This window comes from Uranotaenia lowii, chromosome 3 (genome assembly GCF_029784155.1).
Source record: "Uranotaenia lowii strain MFRU-FL chromosome 3, ASM2978415v1, whole genome shotgun sequence".
NCBI lineage: Eukaryota > Metazoa > Arthropoda > Insecta > Diptera > Culicidae > Uranotaenia > Uranotaenia lowii.
The window spans coordinates 63,732,827-63,757,408 of record NC_073693.1 but is presented as its reverse complement, the minus strand read 5'-3'; the positions used below and the strand labels follow the sequence as shown (position 1 = coordinate 63,757,408).

The window sequence follows — 24,582 nt, the reverse complement described above, 5'->3', positions numbered from 1 at the left end:
TGTAAAATTTGAAAAATCGAGCAATAATTGTACAAATTTTAACATGTTTTGAAGTCGAAAAAAACTTTACCCAGTATGACGGATCGGCTTGATAAAATTGCCTACAAACTTTTTACAGGTTTCCTCATGTTATACCAACATTGTTGGTGTAAAAATATTTTTCGAACAATCACCCAATTTTTTTAAATGAATATTTTTAAAATTCAGTTAGGTGTCTGGGGTTAAATGCAACAAAATGCAAATCAAATTAATACCTTGTAAATCTCGTTTCCATGTGTTGGAATATGAATGTTTTGCATCACGCGTTTGTAAACATTTAAATTTCATTCATCCAAACATGTATCTTTATGATTTCAGCTTATAGAATTTTTCGTAGTATTTTTTAGCCCCTAAATGTATGCAGCATCCTTATTTTCAGAAAAAATGTGAAATTTTGTTTTTATAGACCCGAAAACTACTGCAATTGGTGTTGTCATGCGTAATGGTCTTAAAGGCATCGCAAATATATTAAAAACTATGAATTTTCGTACGTGTTCATAAGATTTTTCATTAAAAACAAAGTTTGTTGCAAGTTACCCAATTTTCTAAGGAGGGTGAAAATCGCATGTTTTGAGAAAATTAAAAATAACTGAAGAAACCAATAATTTTTTTAACTACGCCAATTTGATGCCCCAGCATCCTTAAAACTTTTGATGCATAAAGGATACGATTAACTGTGAACATAAGTTTTTTAGAAGCCATTGAAGTTGAAAATTGTTGCATGTTGCCCCAGTTGACGGTACTTTCCGACTTATTTTTCCTCGCCAGGCATAACGATATTTGCACGCGTTCATATGGAAATTCCCATATTTACTTGAATTCAAAAGAACTCGACAGAGAACTTCTTGTTAATTACTAGGTGTTTTTGAAGAAGTAAGCTTAAAGAAGATGCATTATTTTGTTTTACCTTGATTTCATGAAATAAGAGAACGATCCAATGACGCTTTGCATATAATAGCTGCACAATCGAATTACAATTTCGAATATCGACAACAAGCATATTGGAAAAAGTAAAACCTATAGATATTAATCTTTTACACCCATAAGAATTCTCAATGCATGTGAAAGTTATCACATATCGTATTGAAAATCCACTTTTCCTCCGTTGTACATATTTGAATTTAAAATGGGCAACAACCAGTTATCACGTGCGCAACTTGTCTCCACATGGAATACGCCTTTGGGTATGCAATGGCATTTGAATATTTGTCGCGCAACATGCTGGCCCAGATAGTACTTTGAACAGTCTAGCATGCTGTGGTCCGGTACCTTTTTAGTTCAGTTCATGAGAATTTGTTTCTATTAGGGAAAAGTCGGGTAAGACGGACACTTTCAATATTTCGAAAATTATATTGTTTGGCACAAATCTAATGATGTGAATATGTTCGCCTAAGTGTATCAACACTTCCGGGACCCTTTGTTTATTTATAGCATGAAAGGTCCCATAATAATAAACAAAACAAACAAAAACTTTGAGGATTCATTATTCATTATGTAATTTTCTCTCCTTATTAAATTGTTCGTAACTCGCAAATTTTCACAAATTTCAATTTTTTTTCTTTTTAATCGTCGCCTTTAAAATACGGAATTCCGAAACCACACTGTGTAGCTTCTGGACTCGGACCAGTTGGTTCCATTTGGTTGGAAAACGTTTTCAAATATGTACTTAACTCACAAAAATATCTACTCATACAGAAATTTTTGCGGCAAAATGTATCTTTTCTGAGCAGTGTCCGTTTTACCCGACCATTTTTGAAAAGTGTGGTTTGCAAGCATGTTTTAGATTGCTATATAAACAGTCATGATGAAGGAAATTTACTAATTACAATGGTTAATGCGATAGCAAACAACCTAAACTGTCCATCTGCTCGAAAACTGCGATGGAAAAAGCAATATCTGATTTTCTTCAGGAAATTCTTATTTGGTTTTTTTCAAAATCAGCCATTTCAATAACAAAAAGGCAAAAATTGGTGCTTTCTAACTGTCAAATTATAGGTAGTTTAAAAAAAAACTTTTTCAAATCTGTCCACGTGGACATCCTGGGAGGGGGGTAGGGGTTTTCCAAATGTCCACGCTTGTTCACGGAGGGGGAGGAGGGGGTCAAAAAACTCATTTTTCTGTCCACGTGGTATCTGAACGACCCCTAAAGCGATTTTACCTTAGGGTGTCCGTCTTACCCGACTTTCCCATACCTGTTATTCCATATCAAATCTCTTATGTGAAAAATTATATTTATTTAAATCGAAAATATTTTTAAAGTATATTTTTATTGCTTGCAATGATAAGCCCTAGAATTTGCACTAAATCTTCACTATATAAAATCAAGCCAAATTTCACAAAATTATTAGCGTATTCGAAACACGGCTATATGTACCATGCAGTAGCAAAATCAGTCAATCTTCGCCATGTTTTAAACTTTTATTGGTATTTATCTTCATAGTAATTCTTTTCTATGAATTCTATGAAACATACGTAAAATTTCAAATTATTTTTAAACAATATACTTTACGCTTCGAAACTCTCCTAAACAGATAGTTTGAATTTTTCAGTTATACATAAGCCGTAAATATAATAAATTTCTCGAAAAAAGAAACAACTATTTAGTTTGCAAATTTTTAGCGTTGTTTAAAAATAGTACATTAATATTGACCTACAGTGCCTTTGGAAAAAAAGTTGAATGTGAGTGGGATACAAAAATTGTATTCCTACGGTTTGAAGCGCTCTGCATTTTATATATTGGTCGCAATAAATAAAGAGACTTGCATAAAATTAAAAAAAAATGTAAAATAACACGTTATTTCTGACTCTATTTTGTCAACTATTCTTATCACTTTTCTCCTTTCACCGTTTATAGGTTGAGCTGAGAAAATGTAATTTATCTATCAATAGGGGAAAATGAGGATACTTGATCCCTGGGGATTTTTGATTCATTTGCAATATATCGAAACAGGAGTGTCTTACAAATATCGAATGTTCTAAAACATGTACCAAATAGAACAAAACAACAATGCTGTTATCTAAAAAAAAAATTCAAACAAAGTTCAATAACTCTAACAGCTATTTTGTTAAAAATTCTTGAGCTTGAGCATTGTTGTTTTGCTCCATTTGACACATTTTTCTAGAACATTTCTAGAGTTTGTTTTGATAAGGTCGTATGAACCAACATAAGCAAAATTGAGTTATTTACTTCAAATGATTGAAAATTATGTATTCTACGTTAGGTACAAATTTGGTTTCATTTGATCAATAAATAAATTTTAGATCATGATTTAAATTTAAGACGTATGATGAGTTTCTCATTTTCGGGTGCAATTTGGTTTTTACGACTATTTGCATCGCGCTCAATTACCGTGCATGCAAAAAGTCGCAAAACAACAGTTCGGCGTAGTGGTTGATGCAACCTTTTGCATTTTTTCCGGAAATGGCTTCAGGAAGTCTTCGAAAGTGAAAATATCAATCGGAGATCGTGATGAATGATAGTTAGAACTATCTTGGTAATAGAGGGCTTCGATATGAAACTAGGTAAGTTTAATTGATGTTAATTTATGCTGTGCAAAATCGCAAATTATCTTTTTCATATTTCACAGAGGCAGCCAATACAACTAGCGGCTGTTTTGATACGTTTCCGCACTCCTGGAATGATCATCGGATAACAGCAAGCCAGTGTAGTATTAAGTCGACTACAAACAATCCTGACGGACAGTCCCTCGCAGCACCGTTTTCGGTAATCACTGAACGGATACTTTCAGGTAACATCTATGGATTCTATTACCTTAAATATCAGTATTCCATTAATTTCGATGGAAATTACCAAGATTAAGAAACATCCAATCAAGTTAAAATAAAACTATATGTTCATCTTCATTACGACGTTAGCGCCATTCAGATAATGCAAAATGTCGTAAGTACATTTTCACTGAATATAACTAAATGAATGGCTATATCGAATCCATTAGTATGTTCTCCAACTACTTACACATCACATACCAGATTTTCAGACAGCCCTTAGTGCTATTCAAAATACTAGAATTAAAAATGTGTTTCAAAATTTCAACAGCGATTTTCTCGGAACATGCAATGTGGCTCATACGACCTAATCAAAACGAACTCTAGATTTGTTTTATGAAAGACCAAGCCCACTAATGGTTGCTAAACCTCGATTCGAGTTCATTCAGCAACATATCTATCAACTTCTCATCGCACCAACAGTCGCTAACTTGATTCGAGAAATAGCATTCGAGCAGTAGGTTGTTACAGGATGCGTTTATGTAGCAATCCGGTAGCAACACAGCCGGTCGTTGCTAGCAGAAAATAAACAAACACAAATACCAACTTGGATAGCAACAATGGGTGCGAAAATCAGTAAGTAGATATAAACGCAACCAATCAAAACATCTAAAATACCGACCGAAATAGCAACGCCCGGTGGGTTTGGTCTAAGACATTCCAGTTACGAGATATAGCTAAGGAATCAAGTATCCTCATTCTCCCCTACTGTAAATATATATGAGAACTAGAAGAATGTGCCTTTAAGTATGTTGTCAACGGACCTTTTACCTTCTGATTTTACTAGATTTTTGCCAAGGGTCAGGGCACCCTGAATTAAGGATTAAGTCTCCTTTAGTAAAGGATCAAGTCTCCTGTAGCTTTAAAAATATCACAATTTTTTAAGTATCACGAAAATGCTTCTAGCTCATATACAAGTTCATGTTTCGTTTTAACTTTTGGAGCATAGGAACTTGAAGTTACACGCTGTCAGAAAATGCAAAAGACGGGGAGTTGCTGAATTTTCCCAAAATATAAAAAAGGGGATCAAGTATCAATTGAATTTTAATTCGAATTTCATCAAAATGTCTCAAATTGCGACACATTGAAAGGCACTGTCCTTGGCGTATCTGTATCTTTTTCGAGAAATTTATTATATTTACGGCTTATGTTCTTTCTATCTTTCTCATGTTTCTCTAATACTTCCCATCACCTTTGAAAATGTAAATCTTGTTATCCAAAACCTCAACAAAAGTTAAACTAAAAAATATTGAAAAAACATTTCCTTATTTGTAAATATCCTACATACATTTGTGACGAATTTTCAAATCAAACCAGGTGAACAGCTAGAATTTATAAATTGAGAAACTGTTAAGAATTTCTCGGAACTGTGATCAGACTTGAAATGAAATATTGGAATTTTGATTTTAATTTCAGTATCTACGTAGGTTATGAATTTCACATCTAAATGTGACAAATTTTCAAAACTTGAGTCTAAAATATTTACCCATTTTATTTAAATAATCAAATTAATAACAAAAATAGTTAAGTCTTAAAAATAATATTCAAACTTTCACCTTAAACAGAAACTGATAGGTAACAGATAAATTTAAAATTGAGATTCTTTTTTCAAGGAAATTTTCGATGTTCATGTGTTTGGAGTTCATCGTTAAAAGAATGAACTTCGTCTTAAAAAAAATCGATAAGAATACATATTCATTATTGTTTAGCCGAAGATAGCGAGCGTGACACTCTCTCGGCCAGGGTTGCCAATGTGCCCGATTTTTCAGAATCTGCTTGATTTTTGGAGGCCCATCCTGATAACCTGAAAAGCCTCCGTTTTCCATAATTTTTAATTCTAAATCAAATTTTGATGAACGACTCAAGTGAATCTCGGCTCAGAACTAAATACTTCAGATTTTCAAAAAAAAATTATCATTTGCTGATAGATATTTAAGACTTTCCACGAAAAATGCTTTAAAAAGTTATTCACAAAAGAAGTTCATGCATCAACTTTGGGTCCTTAGTCCTTAGCCTCGATTATCTGTCATTTCCATTTTCAATTAAACCCAAGATAAGTTTGGTTGAAATAGACTCTCGAATACCGAATTCTTAAAATCGATTAGACTCGGTTAGGTTGCCTGATTTCCCGAATTTTGCCCGAATTTTTTCCTTTATTTTCAAAATCAAGAACGATTTCAATTCGGCGATAACAATTATGTATTTTCCGTCAAAAACCATTTTTTTCAACAAAGTTTATTCAAATAAACTGGCCGATGTGTTTCGATGAAATCACAACTTTTCGAGTTTTTTTTCTTGAGTTGATTTGAAGAATTCCAAAATCGACCAGGATATTGCCCAAATTTTGGGTTGTATACTTTGAAATCGGATGCCCGGATTTTGCAAAGTTTTAAGATAAAATAGCCCGGATATTCCCTGCTCGGTTAAGTGCGGAAAACATCTTGTTAGCCAAGATTTGAATCAGTTCCGATGTACTGGTTTAATTTTTATTTTTATAAAAATCTTAATTTGTTGCCTTTGATCAAATTGTGGAATCTGTATTTAGTTTATTATTCTTGATTTTCAGTTCGTTTCATCATTTTGAAAAAATCCGCATTTAAATCTTGTCATGTATTTTAAACTAAAATTAGTTTCATTTTCCATATTCAAAACTCATCATTCCGGAATATTAATGAAAATATTTAAAATAACAAACAATTCAAAGATTTGGATTTGAAATTTTTGCGTTTAATTCTTATGCAGAATTGATACTCATAAAAGTTCCATAACGGTGATCCATCAGAACCTCACATTCGGATTTGCATTCAGATTCACTAGTTGAATTACGAATAATTACGAATAATCGAAGTAAATATTCATACAGAAAATTGAAGATTCAATATTAATAAAAGATTTCTGATTAAGGATTATGTCTGTTCTGTTCATGATAATTGGGAATTTATGGAATTTGGATTCAGAAATCAATTTCCAATTAGGAATTAGAATTTTTTCAGGTTCAAAATGTAAAATTCAGATTCCGAAATAAAATTCAAAACTGCTCAAAACAAAACATGAACAGGTGAAAACCACTATTTTAAAATAAGATCCGAACTTATTTACAAAATAGCGTTCTTTGAAAAATCTTAGTTTAAATATTAATTTTAATAATGAAATAAATATTTTATGATAATTTATAGTTGGTAGACTCGTACTGCATCTTCAGGTTTAGTAAAATTCTGCTCAAGAAATATTTTATTGGTTTGTTGTTTAACATTATTTACTTCTAAACAAAGATTTTATCTAAAATCTGAATGAATCGAGTTTACAAGAGTATAAAATAAGTCTGATTTGGACCCCAAGCAAGTTTTTTCTTCAAATGATGCCTTAAAGATCCCCCTTTTTTTAAAGCTAAAAAAGCTGAACACTTTAAGGACTTATTTAGGAAGGTAATGATTCTAAATGAATATTTTTATATAATAGAACTTAAAACCGGACAATGAGATTCTTTTAGTAACCTTTTTGTATGCATTTTTCAAGCAAAAATGTTATAGGAAAAATTTTGTCACCAAAACCATTTACATGAAGCAGTTTTTCCCACGGCCCTGATTGAATTAAATATCATACTGAAGAAATTCATAAAAAACGACTCGCTCCTAAAACACTTACACTTAGCTTTAGTGATTTTTAGGCAAATAAGAGACCCTCCGGCACAATTTGTACGATAGGTATAAATTAATTGAGTAAATTTTAATAAAAAAAACCTCATTTCTTTTGGATTTTTTAAAATTGCTTTTAACCAGCTCTTTATGCAGCAGACCTTTCTACTTCAACAGATACCTTTGTACGACTAATTCCAATGCAGCCTTGAAATCGTTGAAAAAAGTTGCGTAAATTCAAACTGCTGACTTATACAAGCATTCAGTACGACAGTGGTGTTTATAAACATAGCAAGTGTGAGCTTAGTAAATAACGTTTAATTTTTTTTCTTTCTTTGCAAAAAGTAGGTACGGTAAAAAAATTCTAGTGAAATAATTAAACTAGAAAGCTTTCATTACACACCCATACACAGCTGAGCCGATCCCTTTCCTGTTAACCTTGGCCTTAGATAGATATAGAATGTGAAAGATAAATCAGAACAGCTTCCATAGATTTTTCGCACCATAAATAATTGCGAACAAATTCTTTCCATCGAGTAATTTACTTAGCATAAACGCTTGTCCGCGGTATCACGGTTTAGGTCTGATCTATCTAAAATATCTCCGGTCGGTCTCAGGTAAGAATCCGTAAAACTGGTTCACCCGCACAGGTTCAGGTTCAAGCGAAAAGCCAAAGGCGCCGGCTGACTGACCGTTCAGTGATTGATCACTAAACCCAACTAACCTACCTACTGGTTGTTTAGGAAGTGCAAAACAACTTCTTCCCCCATTTGCACTGACTTTGGCGTTAAGTGCGAAGCAAATTAAAACTCCCCGGTCAGCAAGTCTCAATTTGGCATTGTTTACCATTAATTAGTGAGCTTCCAGTAGTGGAGTCACGAGATTCGGCCGGTGAAATTTAACTTAGTGTTTAAGCCATTGCCGATTGGGATCGATTCGGATAGCAGGTATTTAGTGCACGAACTTCTTGGAAAAAATAATAATAATTTAACATTTATTACATCAAGATTCGACTGGTCCGGCCGAAGCAAGTTTCGGAAGAAGTAAACCTTACATGTATACATAAGTACATAAGTAAGTAGGGTAGCTCATCAACACCTTGGTAAACTTAAACTTACAAACTAGCAAGGGAAATCAGGGAAAAAGGCTTAAGGCTACAGCAGCTGATAAAATGTACAAGTGCCCATTAAAGCTTCTTCTCGGGTCGTTTCTTTGTACGGTTTCTAAAATTGAGCATGAGTTCCAGCAGCTTCGATGAGAGATTCACATCAGAATATCATCTTCAGGAAGACCAAAACAAAAAAACAGCCAAAGCCAAATCTCACCAAAAAGCGGCTGGATTCAGTAGTAAGTTCTTTTAAATCCGAACGAATCCGACTGAGCAGTTTTGTAACAAACAAGCGCAAGGTCCTAGAACAGCATCCATTTGAACAGAAGATAGGCTAGACCTATCCAAAATAGATAGTATCCGGCCACGATGAAGTAATGGATGATCTGCAGTTTTTTATGGCGTTTTCGGGCTTCATCCATGTTGTCATTGGGTTCATTAGCGATGTGCCTCCGCAGTCCGTGGATGTAGTTCCAGAAGAAGTCCGGCCACACCAACTTGCTCACATCACAGGGGAACATTACTTGATCTTCGGGTGTTAGACTAAAAAGAAACATTTGTTAAATTGATTCATTTGATTTTTGACGATATGAAAAACAGAAGCTTACTGTTCAATCAGTGATCTCATGTTGCTCTTCTCGAAATTCCATTTTCCATTAGCGAAGTACGAAATGACGGCGGCGAATTTGTGAACTTTTCTGTACAGGTCCATCACTCTGAAATATTGAAATGGTTACATTAGTATATGAATTCACAGTGTTTTTGGGGTATTAACCCTCCCCCCTCCCTCTCGAGAGGCTCTCTAAAAAGCAAACGTGGTATTTTGTGTACACTCAAAGTTTAAAATTCATAATCAAATTATTGTAATAGATTAAGGTTATTCAAGAGTAACAATTTAGAACAAAAGCTCAAAAACCCATCAAAAGTTCAAAATTTCGCTACAATTTTTTTTACAAATTTTCTCTCTTGCTCATAGAAATTCAGGTCTGAATATTAAATTTCCCATATTTCATATTCCCATAACCAACGTTATACATATTTTGGATTCTGTTTCCAGTTTAGGATTCATGATTTTCAGTTCGAATAATCATAAGAAATTAGAATTGAAAAGCCGCTTTGAAATCCTGGTTCGAATTTGGTTTTGCATTTCATATCGAATTTGAATCATGTTTTTCGAAAACCATATGCATTTTCAATATTTTGATAATAGTTTAACGAATAAGAAAAAAAAGTTAAACTCATGTTTTATATTCGAGTTTGAAGTTCTTAAACTTTATTTTTACTCAAAATGCAAACATTTAAAGCTTCTAAATGGCGATCCCAAAATTGAAAACTCAGATTCAGATTCATCATTTGAAATTCATATTTTAATTCAGATTCACAATACAGATTAAAAAATCAGAAATGCTTAATTTAGATCAAACCAAAACCACAGAATTTAAATATTAGATACATGAATGAGGGCTCTAAAACTTGGCTCATTATATTCTGATTTGGAATGAAGATTCGGAAATCGTTGTTTGTACATTTCAGAAATCGAATAGAAGATCGGAAACAGATTCACAGTCCAATTTTTGAAATCAGGTTCAGAATTCAGATTCAGAATGCAGATTCAAAATTCAGAAAAAGATTTAAATGAGTTTTTTAATCAACATAACATTGATTGTTCACAACATTGTTAAATTTCCAGATTTCAAATTTTTAGTCAATATTAGTTTGTACACTCAATTCAACTAAAAATAACAAATATAAAGTAGAATTAGAGTTAATTTTCTGACCTTCACCTAAAAAATCTGCACAAAATTCAATATTTTCTTGGTGTATTGTTTAATATTTTCAATATTTCAGTTTTTTGAAATGCCAAATTTCAATCTTAAATCATAAATTTGGTTCAAGTTTGCATCAAGCAAATTAAATCCGAAATTTTTCAGCTCTTTTTTTTAATTTGATTTATTCTCACAAAAAGGTTAAAATCGTTGAATTTTCCCCTTTTTTATTTGATCATTAGGATTTTAACATTAGGATGTCATTCATCCCTCAAGTAATTTGCAGAAGAGTTAGGAAGATTGTGCTTGTTTGGTTTGAGTACAAAATAAGTTTTTTTTTTAAGAAATAAAAGGCTCTCTTAAAAAAAAAAGGTTATTAAATGCTCAAATCAAATAAGTTTGATATACCAGACTCATAAAAAAAAAATTAAACATTTGAACCATCGATGGAAGAGAATTTTATGATGAAGGTTTCATCATAAAAAATTAGCTCACCTTTAGGCTTAGAACCAATTTTTTAAAGTTACGATTTCATACGAAAACTATCAATGTAAAAGTACTCAAAAATGAATAATCAAATAGTTACAAGCATAATTTGTTTTAATTTTTTTTTATTTGTGCATTGTTGGGCAAAAAATCACAGATAAAAACAAGTCACCAAAAACCCCCATAAGTCGGTTCTTCCAACGGCCCTGCGTCCTATACTCCCAGATATTTGCTAAGAAAACTCCTGACACAGAGGCATTAGTTTTCAACTTAAAAGGAACACCACTTCAAATTTTATTAAGTAATGCTAGGTAATTTACCTTTCTGTCATCTCTGTGCAACTTCATAATTTATAGAACGACTTATGCTTAAGTTTCACTACAGGAGCCCTTCCTTTCAATTCGTGAGTAAGTTTATCTATCATTGTGTTGAACTCCTCGATCGTCCATCTTGGTGGAGCGTAGCAGCTTCAGAAGAAGATGATGTTAATTTTTGCAATCACAAATCCGTCCTGAGAAACTTACACTGTCTCTTGGATGGGAAAACGCCGCGTGACGTAGATGTAGCTAGACCTATCTGCTGCCCAGTTACCATTTCCGGATTAAATTCTATTTCTATTCCAACAATAGCACTACATCGCGTTTCTTTTCACCAATCGTTTGCTCTAGCAGAAGCTGTACCACCTCGATATGGTTCAGATTTAGCTGGATTACCTTACATCCAATTTTACTGGCATCCGTTTCGTGGGCGTTGTTATCCGCCTACTTGATCAGCATGCATTCCGGTTGATTTTTGCAATCTAAAACGAAGTGACCTTCTTCACCACATCTTCGACAACATCGATACCGGTCAGGTCCGTTGCAGCTCCAGGATTGATAACTGAAGTCCCAGATACTAAAGCTGCGTTACATCTGTTTCGGTAAACTGGGCACGGTTCTTAAGTGCCTCACTGGTCACCCAACTCTTAAAATTCCCTACCGTCAGCAGCGTATTACCCGCTGTTGGTGAAAGGCGAATTGTTTCAATCACTTCCACGTTCACGTTCACGCTTCACGTTGGGCTACTTCCACCCGTTGAGGTTTGGGTTTTGGAGGTGGATCTGGCTTTGTAAAGACATTTCTTTTAGGGTTCTGTTTTCTACGTAGAACATTCCGTTAGCCTTCGGCACTCTTTTTGTGGTTCTCCTAGGCTTTATCCCTTCAAAGACACTTAAGATGCAACCAAGTTTGCTCACAACTAAGATACTCTCCGAAGGGTGAGCACAACACGGCGTACCCCCGGCATCCACTACGTAGAAGATGTTGCATTATCATTGAAGCGTCAAACTGTGGAATCTGACGCTACTTGACAGCCCTCCGCCGATGGGGTCAGTCTACTCCGTCAGTCTTCCTCTATCCCTTTGAATGAGAAACCTACAAGGTTTAGCTACGCGGCCTTTGTGCCCGTCTTGTGTGGAGGAGCGGGGGAGGAGAGGAGAGAAAGTTTGCTAAGTTGTGTCGCCACTGAGTTGAGTTATGGCCTGTGGAATCAAGGGGCTGAAAGAGAAGCAAATTTTCGATCTGACATTTTAGTACCACACTGACGTTTTGGTACCAAAATGCCATTGAAATCGAATGGGAACTGACGTTTTGGTTCCAAAAAGTCGGTACGAACTGTTTGTATGTGATTTGACAGATTCTTCAGTTCTTTGTGTGGAATAGACAGATCGGTTTTCGGAAAAGGAGATCCAGAGTAGACGCCATTTGAATGGTGTCAGATCGACGATCGACGTTAAAAATGCCTTTAACAACGCTAGCTGGGTAGCTTTTATCGAAGCGGATAGTTGTTCCTAATAGGAATCATGTCTTGACCCTCGAACCGAAACCGGGCTACGATCTACTGTCCTAACAGGGGGTGTTCCATAGGGTTCCAGGGAGGTTTAAACGCTGAAACTACCAGCAGGCGCGCAGATAGTCGAATTTGCAGAAGATATTGTGCTCATGCTCATGAAACAATCGAGGATGAAGAAGACCTTGCAACGGTGTCTGTAGAAAGGGTTGGGATCTGGATGGAAGAAGTCAAGCTACAAAAAGTCCACCATAAAACTGAAGTACTACTCGTGACCAACAGAAGAGTTGTACCCCACATGGAGATTACTGTTGCAGGACACACCCCATCTTCGAGGCAGCAGCTGAAATACCTTGGAGTATTGGTCAACAATCGCTTAACCAGCAAACATATCATCGCATTAGACATGATAACTCAAGTCGTTTATAACGTTACTGCGAATCGCAATTCCAACCAAATCAGGAAAAGGTCGTAAAAATGGTTACATAAAATCGGTTTAAATCGGATACGAAAGAATGTTTGCAATGTTGCAGATTTTGAGGACGATTTCGCTCAATTTGTTCTATCGCATGGGCTTTAAGTGAGAGAACAGATTTGTTGTTCTCTCTGCGACCAGCAGTGCAAGCAGATTGCTAAAAATCAGATGTTTCTTTTAAAGATTTGTCCAACGAGAGAAGCAGAAATATTGTTGCTGGCAACGGTTCGCATGCGTTGAGAGTCAAAACTTGTGCTCTCTTGCATTCTTTCAGTATGTACGAATAAGGTGTCGAGTATCGTCCAATTCGTATAGTTCTCACGGCTTTAGTCAGAAGTTTAAAATATGTAGATATGCGTATTTTCTCCACTTTGGTAGGTAAATACTGTTTTTTCGAGTTTCATACGATCATTCTATAGTACATATGAAACGTATAACAAAGTTGTTGGGAAATATACCTACAAAAATGTTTGCTGGGTAAGTTTTGGTGTGCATGACAAATACTGTTGTGATAGTGCGTTGAAAGTCATCGACTCATGGCGTGGATCATGCCGAACTGCCATGGTTCAAAGAGTAGCGGGAGACGTCTCCTTCCGAGCGTTGCACTGCCAAAACTACGATACGTAGGAGCAACTTCCCTAGAGGTAGAACGCAACATATTGAAATTACGTGTACCTACTCTCGGCTGATAGCCATGCGAGTTTGCGGTGCATACAGGGTCATCTAAACATATGCAGCTTTTGTCATCGCGGGCATGATTCCCATCGACATCACTCTGGCAGAAGATAAAGAGTGTTACGTGGCTAGAGCAGTTAGAGGAATGTGTAAAGCCCAACGAGCAGCGTCAATGCTCAAGTGGTAGGAGCAATGGGACGCATTGAACAACGCAAGATGGACGCATCGAATAATCTCGCGGTTTTCAGACTGGGGAAATCGGAAATATGGACTGATCAATTTTTACCTGAAGCAGTTCCTTTCGGGGCATGGGTGCTTTGGACAATGCTGTCATCGGTTTAAGCTAATATGCTCGCCATTTTTTCCCGGAATGCGTAGATACGGTTGAATCGGAAGAATATGAAATCTTTGCCACCCCCTGATCAAGGCGTAGGAAACTTCTACATATCTTCGAAGGCTGAAAATGTTGTGAATGAAATGTGTCGTGACGAACTTTTATCGCGATATATAATCGACGAAATTTTGTAGATCATGTGCGAGCTAATAAGGGTTGAAAGAGAGGATGAACGGATAGAAAGAAAAAGTCAACAAAACTTAACAAGCTAAAAGGAGGTCTTGGGCCTTATCAAAAGCAACGCGATCTTAGGGCACAGTATAACCCGAATCTGAACTGATACGTGTAGAGAGGCTTGAAAGGTCTTATGTACTCAGCTGCGATCTTTCCTACAGGAAGAAGAACTTGAGAAGGAGAGAGTAAAAGAGTGCGATATATAAGTACAAGAGCACAGCCTCTTTGATGTAGTATCATAGGGTAAAATCAAGTAGAACATCAGACATAAAAAGCTCAAGGTGGTTTAAGCAGCACGAAAACACTTACGCCAGCAAACACCCGGTTGTTATGGTTTGAAGTGAAGTTTACATCTTGTAAAAACATAAATTCCATGTAGTACTAGAGAAAGTTCTAATCCCAGAATTTTGAATGAAGCCTCGAAACGCACAGTCATCCCAAACTCTTAGTTAATCACTCAAGTGACTACCCAAGCAACTAAAAGTCTCATATCTACTTAAACTTGTGCCTCCAAAGTTCTAATTTCGCTGAACAAAGGTTCCAAAAGGAATTGGTACCGAATTTTCTCGAATGTGAGCATGAAAGTTACAAAACGTTCCTCGAATAGCCTTCTATGGACTTGAAGTTCCAAGAAGTTCCTCAAATAGTCTTTTTTTGTGACATGTCAATTGCACCCACACAGTATAAAAGTTACAAATTAGGTCTCAAATAGCCTTCTGTGAACTTCAAATTCCAAGAAGTTCATCAGATAACCTTTTTTGTGACATGTCAATCGCATCATTCAGAATAAAAGTTACAAATTGGGTCTCTAATAGCCTTCTATGAACTTGAAGTTCTAAAAAGTTCCTCAAAGAGCCTTTTTTGAGACATGTCCGCCATTTCAGGAATATGAAATGTTAAAGAACATCACAAAAGGGCATATAATAAATAAAACATTTTTTGGAGCTTGGAAATTGTTGAAATGTATAATTTATATTGAAACTTCAACTCAGAACAACTTAAAGCTATCTCACAAATGACTGTTTTTGAAAAGAGTAAATATTTTGACTTTATAAAATTCCGTCAAACTGTATTTACTTACCTCTAATTTATCACACATTGAAAGTCAGTTGAAGCAATTCATTAATTAAATATCAAGATAAACTCAAGAATTTGTATAATTTTATGCTTAACAGTTATTAACATGAAATTCCATTTTTTAAAAATCGAAATTATTTTAACGGATGATTGATTTATACGCCGTTTCGTAATGTTTCTTAGTAATAATCAACATGCGTCTTTGCTGCTGTCAGCTGGCTGCCCTTGCGGGTAATCTAGGAAGCTTATAACCACTTCGAATTTTAGCTGCTGGCAATGCAACATCTAGGCGTGGCGTCTGGCAGCATGTTTGGCTATTACCTCGGAGGATCGGGTTCAAATCGAGTACCAGGACTAATTTTTTCCATTACTTTGTTTGATTGCTTGAGTAAGCGAATCAAATAATTGTGTAGCAGAACAGGCGTGCGTGCTGGCATGTATCGAACAAAGTTAAAAAAAAGCAATTAAGTAAGATCAATTGAGGGAGGTGATGGGAGGAATAAAGATGGATGCCGAGAAACCGGCCGCACCACATGGGCTCGTTGGTGGTGACCAAAGTAAGAGAGAAGAGGAGAATTTTTTTTTTGTTTTCGCTGATTAAACGTTTACTTGTGGGCTGAACAGAAGTACTGGGCTGTAATGGTACTTCAAAATTTCAATAAGAACTTAAAATTTGGGCTGAATAAAAGAAACTTCAGCACATTGATTATGCTGATTAAGCTGTGTTCGACCTTTTAACGAGACTTTTGGTTGCTTGGGTAGTTTTCTATTTTTATATTCATTAGAGTGATGTGAAGGAACTTTGAGCATATTAAGAAAGAGAATCGACAGGAGAGTTTTTTTCAACCAAATTGTACGAAAGTTTTTAACATGACTTACCGTGGGGTCCTTCCGATCAGTCGCAGATAGGTATCGATCAGGAAGGCGGGCACTAGATGGTACAGGAATTTCATATATTCGTACATAAACCTGTTGGTGGTGGTATTGTGGCAGACAATCCAAAGCGATCGCTTAGCCGGGCAATGTCTCCCCACCTCAATGGAGTAGTCGTAGATGCGTTCTGAAAAAAAAAAAATTAAAACAAAATTAGTTAAATCAAGTAATCTGTTACCACTAGGAAAGTACTCACGATACGAAATTGGATTATCGTCTCCCGTAACACAGTTGTAAATTTTGGTTCTTGCCTTGGGTATCGTTTCCACGTTGCTGTTGGCATCTTTAATTTCAACGAATGATTCCGTTTTCCTGAAAAATGAGGATTTGAAATCATTTTATTTTGTTGAGGTACTATTTTTAAAACACGGATTACCTTTCCAAGTAAGTTTCCCAACAGGCGGCCAAAACTCCATTGACAACTGTATCGGCCGGAATGATATCAGCTGCATTATTGTCAGCAACATTCATCACACGAATAATTCCCAGAGCGATTCCAGCAATGACTCCATTTAAGCCGTAGATATTATCAGTCCATCCACTGATTGGTTCTTCGTTAGTTGCAATGACTGAAATATAGAACAAAATTTTTAATCTCACTCAAATACAATTTTCTAAAAATACTAAAACTCACTGATCGATGGCCGCAGGACACCAACTGGCATCCGTTCCCCAAATTGCCGCACGATGTCCTCGGTCAGGGCCTTGGTGTAGACATAGGTATTGGGCCACGGGGCGATGAAATCGTTGACAGTCTTGTTCATGTGCTCCTCAAAATGTTCGTCCATTACCTCCACCAGTTGGATCATCTTCTCCGGATCCGACGGTGGCGTGTAGAATTCCTCCCGGATTGTTTCGTTTGGACAGTTCGAGTAAGCCGTTGAAATGTAGATGAATACCTGGAAATTTTTTTAAGTTGAGCAGCAATGTTTTCTAAGCTTAATCAATCTAAAACCAACCTCCAAGTTCATAATTTTTTCACATATTCTGAGAAGGTCTCGCGTTCCTCTCACATTGACCTCGATGGCTTTTTTCAAGGCCTGATCGAACCGTACATCGGAAGCGGCGTGGAATACGATCTGTGTGTTTTTGACGATGTAGTCGATGGAATCATCCGATAGGCCAACCCGCGGGAGCTGTAGATCCGCATCCAAAATCTTCACTCGGTCCATGAAGGTCGGATAGTCTTTCTTGAGATTCATGAACACCACGCTGCCAAACAGTTCGTCACATCGTTGCTGCACGTTTTTGCCCTTCTTCGGTCGCGACAGCAGGATGATCTGACGGACGTTGATTCTGAAATTGAGAAGAAAAACATTTCAGAGATGTTATTATGAATACGATGTGACGTGGTGTTATTTTTAATTGATGAACCGTTCAGTTTTGAACGTTGGATTCTATGGTAGAGTCTGAAAAACCTCTTGTCCTCGATTTTGATCTCAACTTTTTAACACTTATTGGTTGCATACATTCGTATAGTCCATAGCATAAAAGCAAAAAACAATATATTTTAACAAATTGTATTCATCAAGTAGTGATAAGACAAATGTTCTAGTAATTGAATAAACATGAGTGTAAACAATAATTACGGTACATTCCAAAAAAAAAAAAATGTTTTATAACTCAAGGACGTTAATAACATTTAAAAAAAACATAAAATAAAGTAGGGGGAAGTTGTCTACTACCGGACACTTAAGGTTTTTAAGCAATAACTTCAAAAATAGATTTTTGTAAATATTGGTTCCTCTACTGATTTGAAGAGTATCAATATTATGATTACTTAACTACATTAGAAACAAAATAATTTACAACATATTCATGTGGTAAGAGAAATCATTTCGTGTTAGTTTTCGCTCATTTCCAAAAGTGTTGTCTATGGCCGGACACTACGAATTACTTCACCAAAGTTGTCATCAATGGCCCAAAAACGTAGCAAAATGACTGAAATCACTTGCGCAGATTTTGTGAGTATGTGTTTTCCAATACTGAACGTTCTATGAAGCGAGTCATAAATGTTTTTTTGACATACCAGAATGGAACATTTGTTTCGAAAAAACTAGAGAAAAATTCTCTATGACCGGACAGCAAAATCAAAAATTTCTCAGAGGACCAAAATAATTTCGTTATTTAATCCTTATCTTCTGCTAACCATTTAAGGGTGCTAAAGAGATGAAAAAATGAAAGTTTCAAGTTGAAATCATCTATAATTTTGAATATTTTCTTGTCCGGTCATAGACAACAACTTGGTGTCCGGTCATAGAGAAATCGCATTTTTTTTTATTTTCCTAATATTTCGTTTGGATTTCCGTTTTGTTATTTCATATCTACTGTAATCGAAAGATAACCAATCAACGATGTCGTTTATGTGCAGTTCAAATTTTACAAGCCGAAAAAACTGGCCATAATACAAATGCAAAGTTTAGGCGATCCTCTCCGTACTACTAGGCAAAAGCTTTAGATGCCTAGCATTGGTTTACCTTTTCAGATTGAATTACCATATTTCTAACACCATATCAGGCTACTATTTACTTTATTTTTATGGTGTTAAAACACTATTAGGATATTGTGTTTTCGAAAAATCTATGTTGTCCGGCCATAGACGATGTCCGGCCATAGACGACTTCCCCCTATGGTAATTTCAAGTTCATAACATTTTGCAATGATCGACACATTGGAAGAAATATATTATTTGTATATTTTTTTGGTTAAAAAAATTAAAAAAAAAATTAAAAAAAGTTGAATAGCTCTGTAGGGCTAGGTGGGGTAATTATGAACAAAATTTCTTCATTTGGCACACTTATAGCCACCATATGTTTATTTCTAAACATAAATTCTGAAAAGCTGCCAACAATGAATGTTTCCGTGCTCTTCATCATTCTGTAGAGCAACTTTTGTTTTTTGGTCGCAACTCACGTCCTTGAGACGTCTGTTCATAATTACCCCGTCTGTTCATAATTACCCCCCTCTCTAGGGGGTAATTATGAACACGGATTATGAACATGGTATACAATTTTTGAAAAGTAACAGTATTTATACGTTACATTTACTCATAGTAAGCAGTGTATGGTGATAGTTTACTTAAAAAATTATGTTCATAATTACCCCAAAACCTGTTCATAATTACCCCGAACGCTGTTCATATTTACCCCAAGACTTGTCTAATATGATTTATATGGTGTCTGAAAATCTCAATCCAACACCAAAAAATGAAAATTATTAGCAAAAATAAGAAAATTGGTTGTTTTATAAAAACTCAATTCAATTCATGTATAAAACTTGCAAAATAAACCAATGTTATCAAAATTTAGAGGTAAAGCACAACAAAAATAGCTATTTAGTGTTCTTTTTTGTTGATTTTTTCTACCTTTAGTTTCGGTAGTTGAATTTTTGGTTGCATCTTTTACGGGTTGGTTGGTTTTTTTTCCTTCGTGTCTTTATGTCGTTGCAGATCATTTTTATTTGATTGGACCTCTCCATACGTGTGAAATTTTAGGCGAGTTAGGCTACTCGATAGTTTTTACATCCGTTTTAAATTTCCGGCGCAGCAAACATCAAGTCTTCACCTAAATGTCATGGGTTAGGCTTTTCACGTACGTGCGAGATATCATGTAATTGACACCTTTACATATACAGAAAATTCTAATTTTTTTTTAGATGGTGGTTTCACAAAAACACTCATAAAAATCATCTCGGACAGTCATTTTTGCAAGGCTTGTCAGTTCTATATGATCGACTGTTTTGAAAAATATTAACACTAATTAATTTTTTTATCACCTGTACGAAATTTCACATTACTAGCTCTATTTTCTCAAAAAAAAAAAACTGCAGAAGTTTTCCTCACCAATCAGGTATCAGGTATTATTTGCTGTAATTCTAATGCTCTGAATAGCAGCATGTTGTCCAAACTTACAGGAAAATGTTTTTTTTATCTTTGTGTACTAATAATTTTATCATGTTTTATCATATTTATCACCTAATAAATTTATCATGGTTTTTCATATATTTTACTGTTGACTGCAGAGATTTAAGGTTCATATTAATGTTAAATTTCACTCGGTAATGAACAAAAGCTCGAGCAACAAACTTTTTGTTAAAAAATGGTGCATTTAATTTTAAGTAGAATTAAAAATTTCTTCAAGTCTAGTTTATAACCTTGTTATTTATCAATTCCAAAAGCTCTGGTTTTGGAAGGACCTTAATCCTGTTTTCGGTATTAGAGAACTATTCCTGGGATACAGGTTTTCGGTTTCGGTATTACCGGTAAAACTATCCTTACGCAACACTCACTCAATCTAAGAAAACATTTGATTGCCTTTTTTCTACCAACAAAAAATAAGTTCTTATTACTTTTTTTTAAACAAAATTAAGACTTGTTTAAATGTGGTTACGCATATAGCTTTTTTTTCTTCAAAATTCCTTTTTATTCACTTTTTTCCACTTTTGAAATTTTATTTTCAGTTTTGATAAAATTGCGTTCATGGCAAAGCTTTTTTTTCTAAATCCGAATCTCATTTTTAGAAATCAATTTCTCAAAAATTCAAAACTCAACACTTAACATATTGCGGACCTCACTTCAATATGAAATTTATTGAATTTGGTCCAGAGGATTCTGTTAGCGCTGATGTGGTCTAGCAGATAGGCTGGCGCGAGTCTGGATTTGGTATGCCAGGCGTACTGAGTTAGATTCCCGGTAGCGGCCAGAAAACTTTTGAGTTCGAATCCCATAAGTGGCTGACAGGTAAGATGTGTTTCCTCTTATAACTGACTATATAATAAGAATGTTCAATCAGTTGCCAGCTGGCCAGGTATAAACACGGATGCCGGAATACCTGTAAATAAACTAACCCATCTATTGACTCGTTCTTCCAAAATATACCAACACCAATACAATACATTCATTTACAACAGTTCATACGAAGCCATGGGGTTCGGATACGGTGTACGTGTGCTTTGGAGATTTGTCGAAACTAATTATCTAAGAAGGTATGTGAGCATATACTTAGGCAGAAACTGCGGTGAATCCGTGCACCCATGGTGGATAACTAACATACATACATATATTCTGTGATACAGAATGGCGTGTTTTGATGTTTCCCGGCCAAGATTTCTTCACGGTTCTAAATTTATTAAGATCTTACAGAAGGGGGGGGGGGGGTAGTTTTGTTAGAAATTTCTCACAAGGGGAGGAGGGGGAAAGGGGTCTAGAAATGCTTGGGTAATTAGTGAATGGCCTCCTAAGTTGATAAATAAGACATTAGACCATCAAAAAGCCAAAGAAATGTCAGGAAATGCATAAGAATATGTGTTCATAATTACCCCATAGGACGAAAACTATGGGGTAAATATGAACACTCATCTGTTGATTAGTGGGAATAATATTTTTCCAAATTTCTTCAAAATCCAGACAAAGCATCAAAAACTGAATGTAAAACAAGTGATTACAACATTCCAGCTGGATTTCCTACGATCAGATATTAAAAACATTGAACATTGTCTAAAACGATTTCCGTTTCACGGGATAATGGTTTTTTAAAACATCTGAAATGATATCATAAGGATTTGAAAACAGATCAAATACAGCTTATAACTATCAATTGGATGTTAAACTACCACTTTTGGAACTTTTTGTGTTCATTCATCCCCCACAGCAGCGCGTATGGCACTTGTTCGGAATTACCCCGTGTTCATAATTACCCCACTTGACCCTACTTTACTACTGCTGTCGTCGAAAGATTGACGTACAAAGTCTTATATGCTTTAGTCGTAATATTTCATCCTTGAGCGGTTTTTCTGTCCTGAAATCGTCCTTTAGTTCCAGCTGTAGGGAATACAGGACAAAATCGGCCCGATCACAGGAGAAAAGATCAAGTGTGTACCTCATAGCAGAAAGAAATGTATAGTATTTCCAACAATAATCCACTTATATTCAATCATATTTTTTTAATGATTCTAGACCAACTCTAAATATGAGGCTGTCAACTATATATTTATAATTGATTATCGGTTTGTTTTTGTGCATTCAAAAAATACATATAATACATTCAACTATATGTGAAAGCTGGATCTTCTGCATTCAACAATAATTGTAGTACAGACCCCGTTCGTTTTTGGCAACATTCGATTTTGGCAACATTCGATTTTGGCAACATCCGATTTTGGCACATGTGCCAAAATCGAACGGTTTTTAGAACCGACATTACCTTTAAGTTTTTTCTATAACGTGATCGATATAATTTAGACAAACACCAACAATATGTTTTAACATTCAGAAATGGTGATAGAATACAACAAAAAAATCAAAAGTTTTAAAAAAAAATTTTAAAGTACTCAAAAATTACAAAAAGTTAAAAAATTAAAAAAATCAAAAACAAATACAAACAAAAGACTAAAAATTACAAAATCAAATTAAAAATGACAAAAAACGACAAAAACAGCAAAAATGACAAAAAAAAACCAAGATTATGAACAAAACAAAAATAGTGCAAAATGCTTCAAAAAGATGAGGAAAAAAACTATAAAAAATCTAAAAATGGTAGGAATTGACTTAATTTAACATTAATGATTATTAAAATACTTATTTTATGAAAATAAGAAAAAAAAAGTTTCAGAAAAAAAACCGTTCGATTTTGGCAACATTCGATTTTGGCAACACAAAATATTCGGGCATGTTGCCAAAAACGAACGGGGTCTGTACATTCAACTACAGGGGTGTAGTAGATTAAACAATAGATATGATAGATTCAATTATATTTTTATGATTGATTTCATGAGGCTAATGCTAGATACAAGGTGTCTCTGATGGAAATTTGAAATAATCCACCGGGGGTTCTAGAAAAAAATATTTATTTTTTTGAAGGTTTTTGAACCTTTTTAATGTTTTTTTTTTCAAAGACAAAATTATACTAATCATTGTGAAAACGCTAGTCTTACCTTGAGCGTTTATCCAACTCCACATGTCAATAACATGATTTAAGATGAATTTTTTTTTTGGCTTCAATTTTGTAGAAAAATCAAATTGATACAAATTGAGAGAAAAGAGTTAGAATGTTACAAACAGAGTGATTATTATTTCATTTGAAAAATGTTATAACATTTCTCATCACTGATTGAACCAAGACCAAAAATAGTATTCTACGAGCTGAAAACACTTCTTGTACAGGCAAAATTTTAGAAAAAAATTCACATTCTACCTAATTAAATCAAGCATGCAAATTCACATTTTTTTTTTTCGGAGTTGATTAAATGAACAGTCTTATCCGTTTTCTATGCCAAAACCAAATCGCTAAAGCAAATTACACGTCCACGCAATGCGCATCTTCTTCTAGCTCGTGTTAGTTTGCAGAAATTGAATTTTATCACTTTACCAATTTATGAAATTACACAACAGATTTCGATATATGCAATGCACATTCGATGTAAGAGCTAAAAGCAAGCTTCACACACAAACGCACGGGGAGCAAACAAAAATGAACCTTTCTCGATGGCAGCCCAAAGCTGACTGGATTTTTCCAAAAATTCCGAAGTAGGGAATAAATAAAGCTAAAGGCATTTTAAACAAAAATTCGATACATTCTTTGAAAGTACAAACAGTTGAAAGAGCGAAAGCCAAACTGTAGAAGATATTAGTTGTTTAAGAAATTCTTTCAAATGTTTAATCTAAATTTTCTCGATTTTTTTTTATTTTTTGTAACGAAGATTGTATACAAGTTTGTTGCAAGCCAGCTTTTGTTCCAATTTCTTGAAAATTTGAAAAAAAAACTTTATTATAAAAACAACCCCCCCCCCTCATCTCGTAGCGTTTCAACAAAAGATCTTTCTAGGATATCTAGGAAATTTGAAAAAAAAATAAATTAATTTGAATAAATGCAAAATTTTCAGAAAACGAAATAAAAAAATCGCAAAAAATCTGACAACTAAAAGTAATTTCAGAGATAATTTTCAGATAATAGTATAACATCAAATCAACCACTTAAAAATGTTGAAATCAAAGTTGATGTTGAGATTTAGTTATCTTCTTTTCTTTTTTATCGAAAAAAAATCAATGATAGTCATAAGGTTCAGCTCGTATACTTTTGATAAAAATGAACAATCTTGAATTTTCGCTAGAAAACTTTAACTTGACCACATTTTTGCATATACGAGTGCCTCCAGAAACACTAATTAATGTAATCAACCATAAAAAAAAAGGTTGAATTTTTTTTTGTTTA

The 24,582-nt window shown here is 34.7% G+C and overlaps 1 protein-coding gene across 3 annotated transcripts in view; it reads right to left on the bottom strand.

Annotated features, from left to right (window-relative positions):
- Positions 1–8,424: 8,424 nt before the first annotated feature.
- The window catches only part of LOC129757895 (fatty acyl-CoA reductase wat-like), a 61,387-nt gene continuing 45,229 nt past the window's right edge, over positions 8,425–24,582 (bottom strand). For all 3 annotated transcript variants that reach the window (XM_055755270.1, XM_055755269.1, XM_055755271.1), the window contains exons 3-9: positions 17,335–17,671; positions 17,010–17,274; positions 16,752–16,944; positions 16,572–16,687; positions 16,322–16,502; positions 9,177–9,284; positions 8,425–9,111 (exon numbers count right to left, since the gene is read on the bottom strand). In XM_055755270.1, the coding sequence (XP_055611245.1) occupies positions 8,871–9,111; positions 9,177–9,284; positions 16,322–16,502; positions 16,572–16,687; positions 16,752–16,944; positions 17,010–17,274; positions 17,335–17,671 (1,441 nt within the window). In that variant the 3' untranslated portion in view covers positions 8,425–8,870. The remainder of the gene's footprint in view (positions 9,112–9,176; positions 9,285–16,321; positions 16,503–16,571; positions 16,688–16,751; positions 16,945–17,009; positions 17,275–17,334; positions 17,672–24,582) is intronic.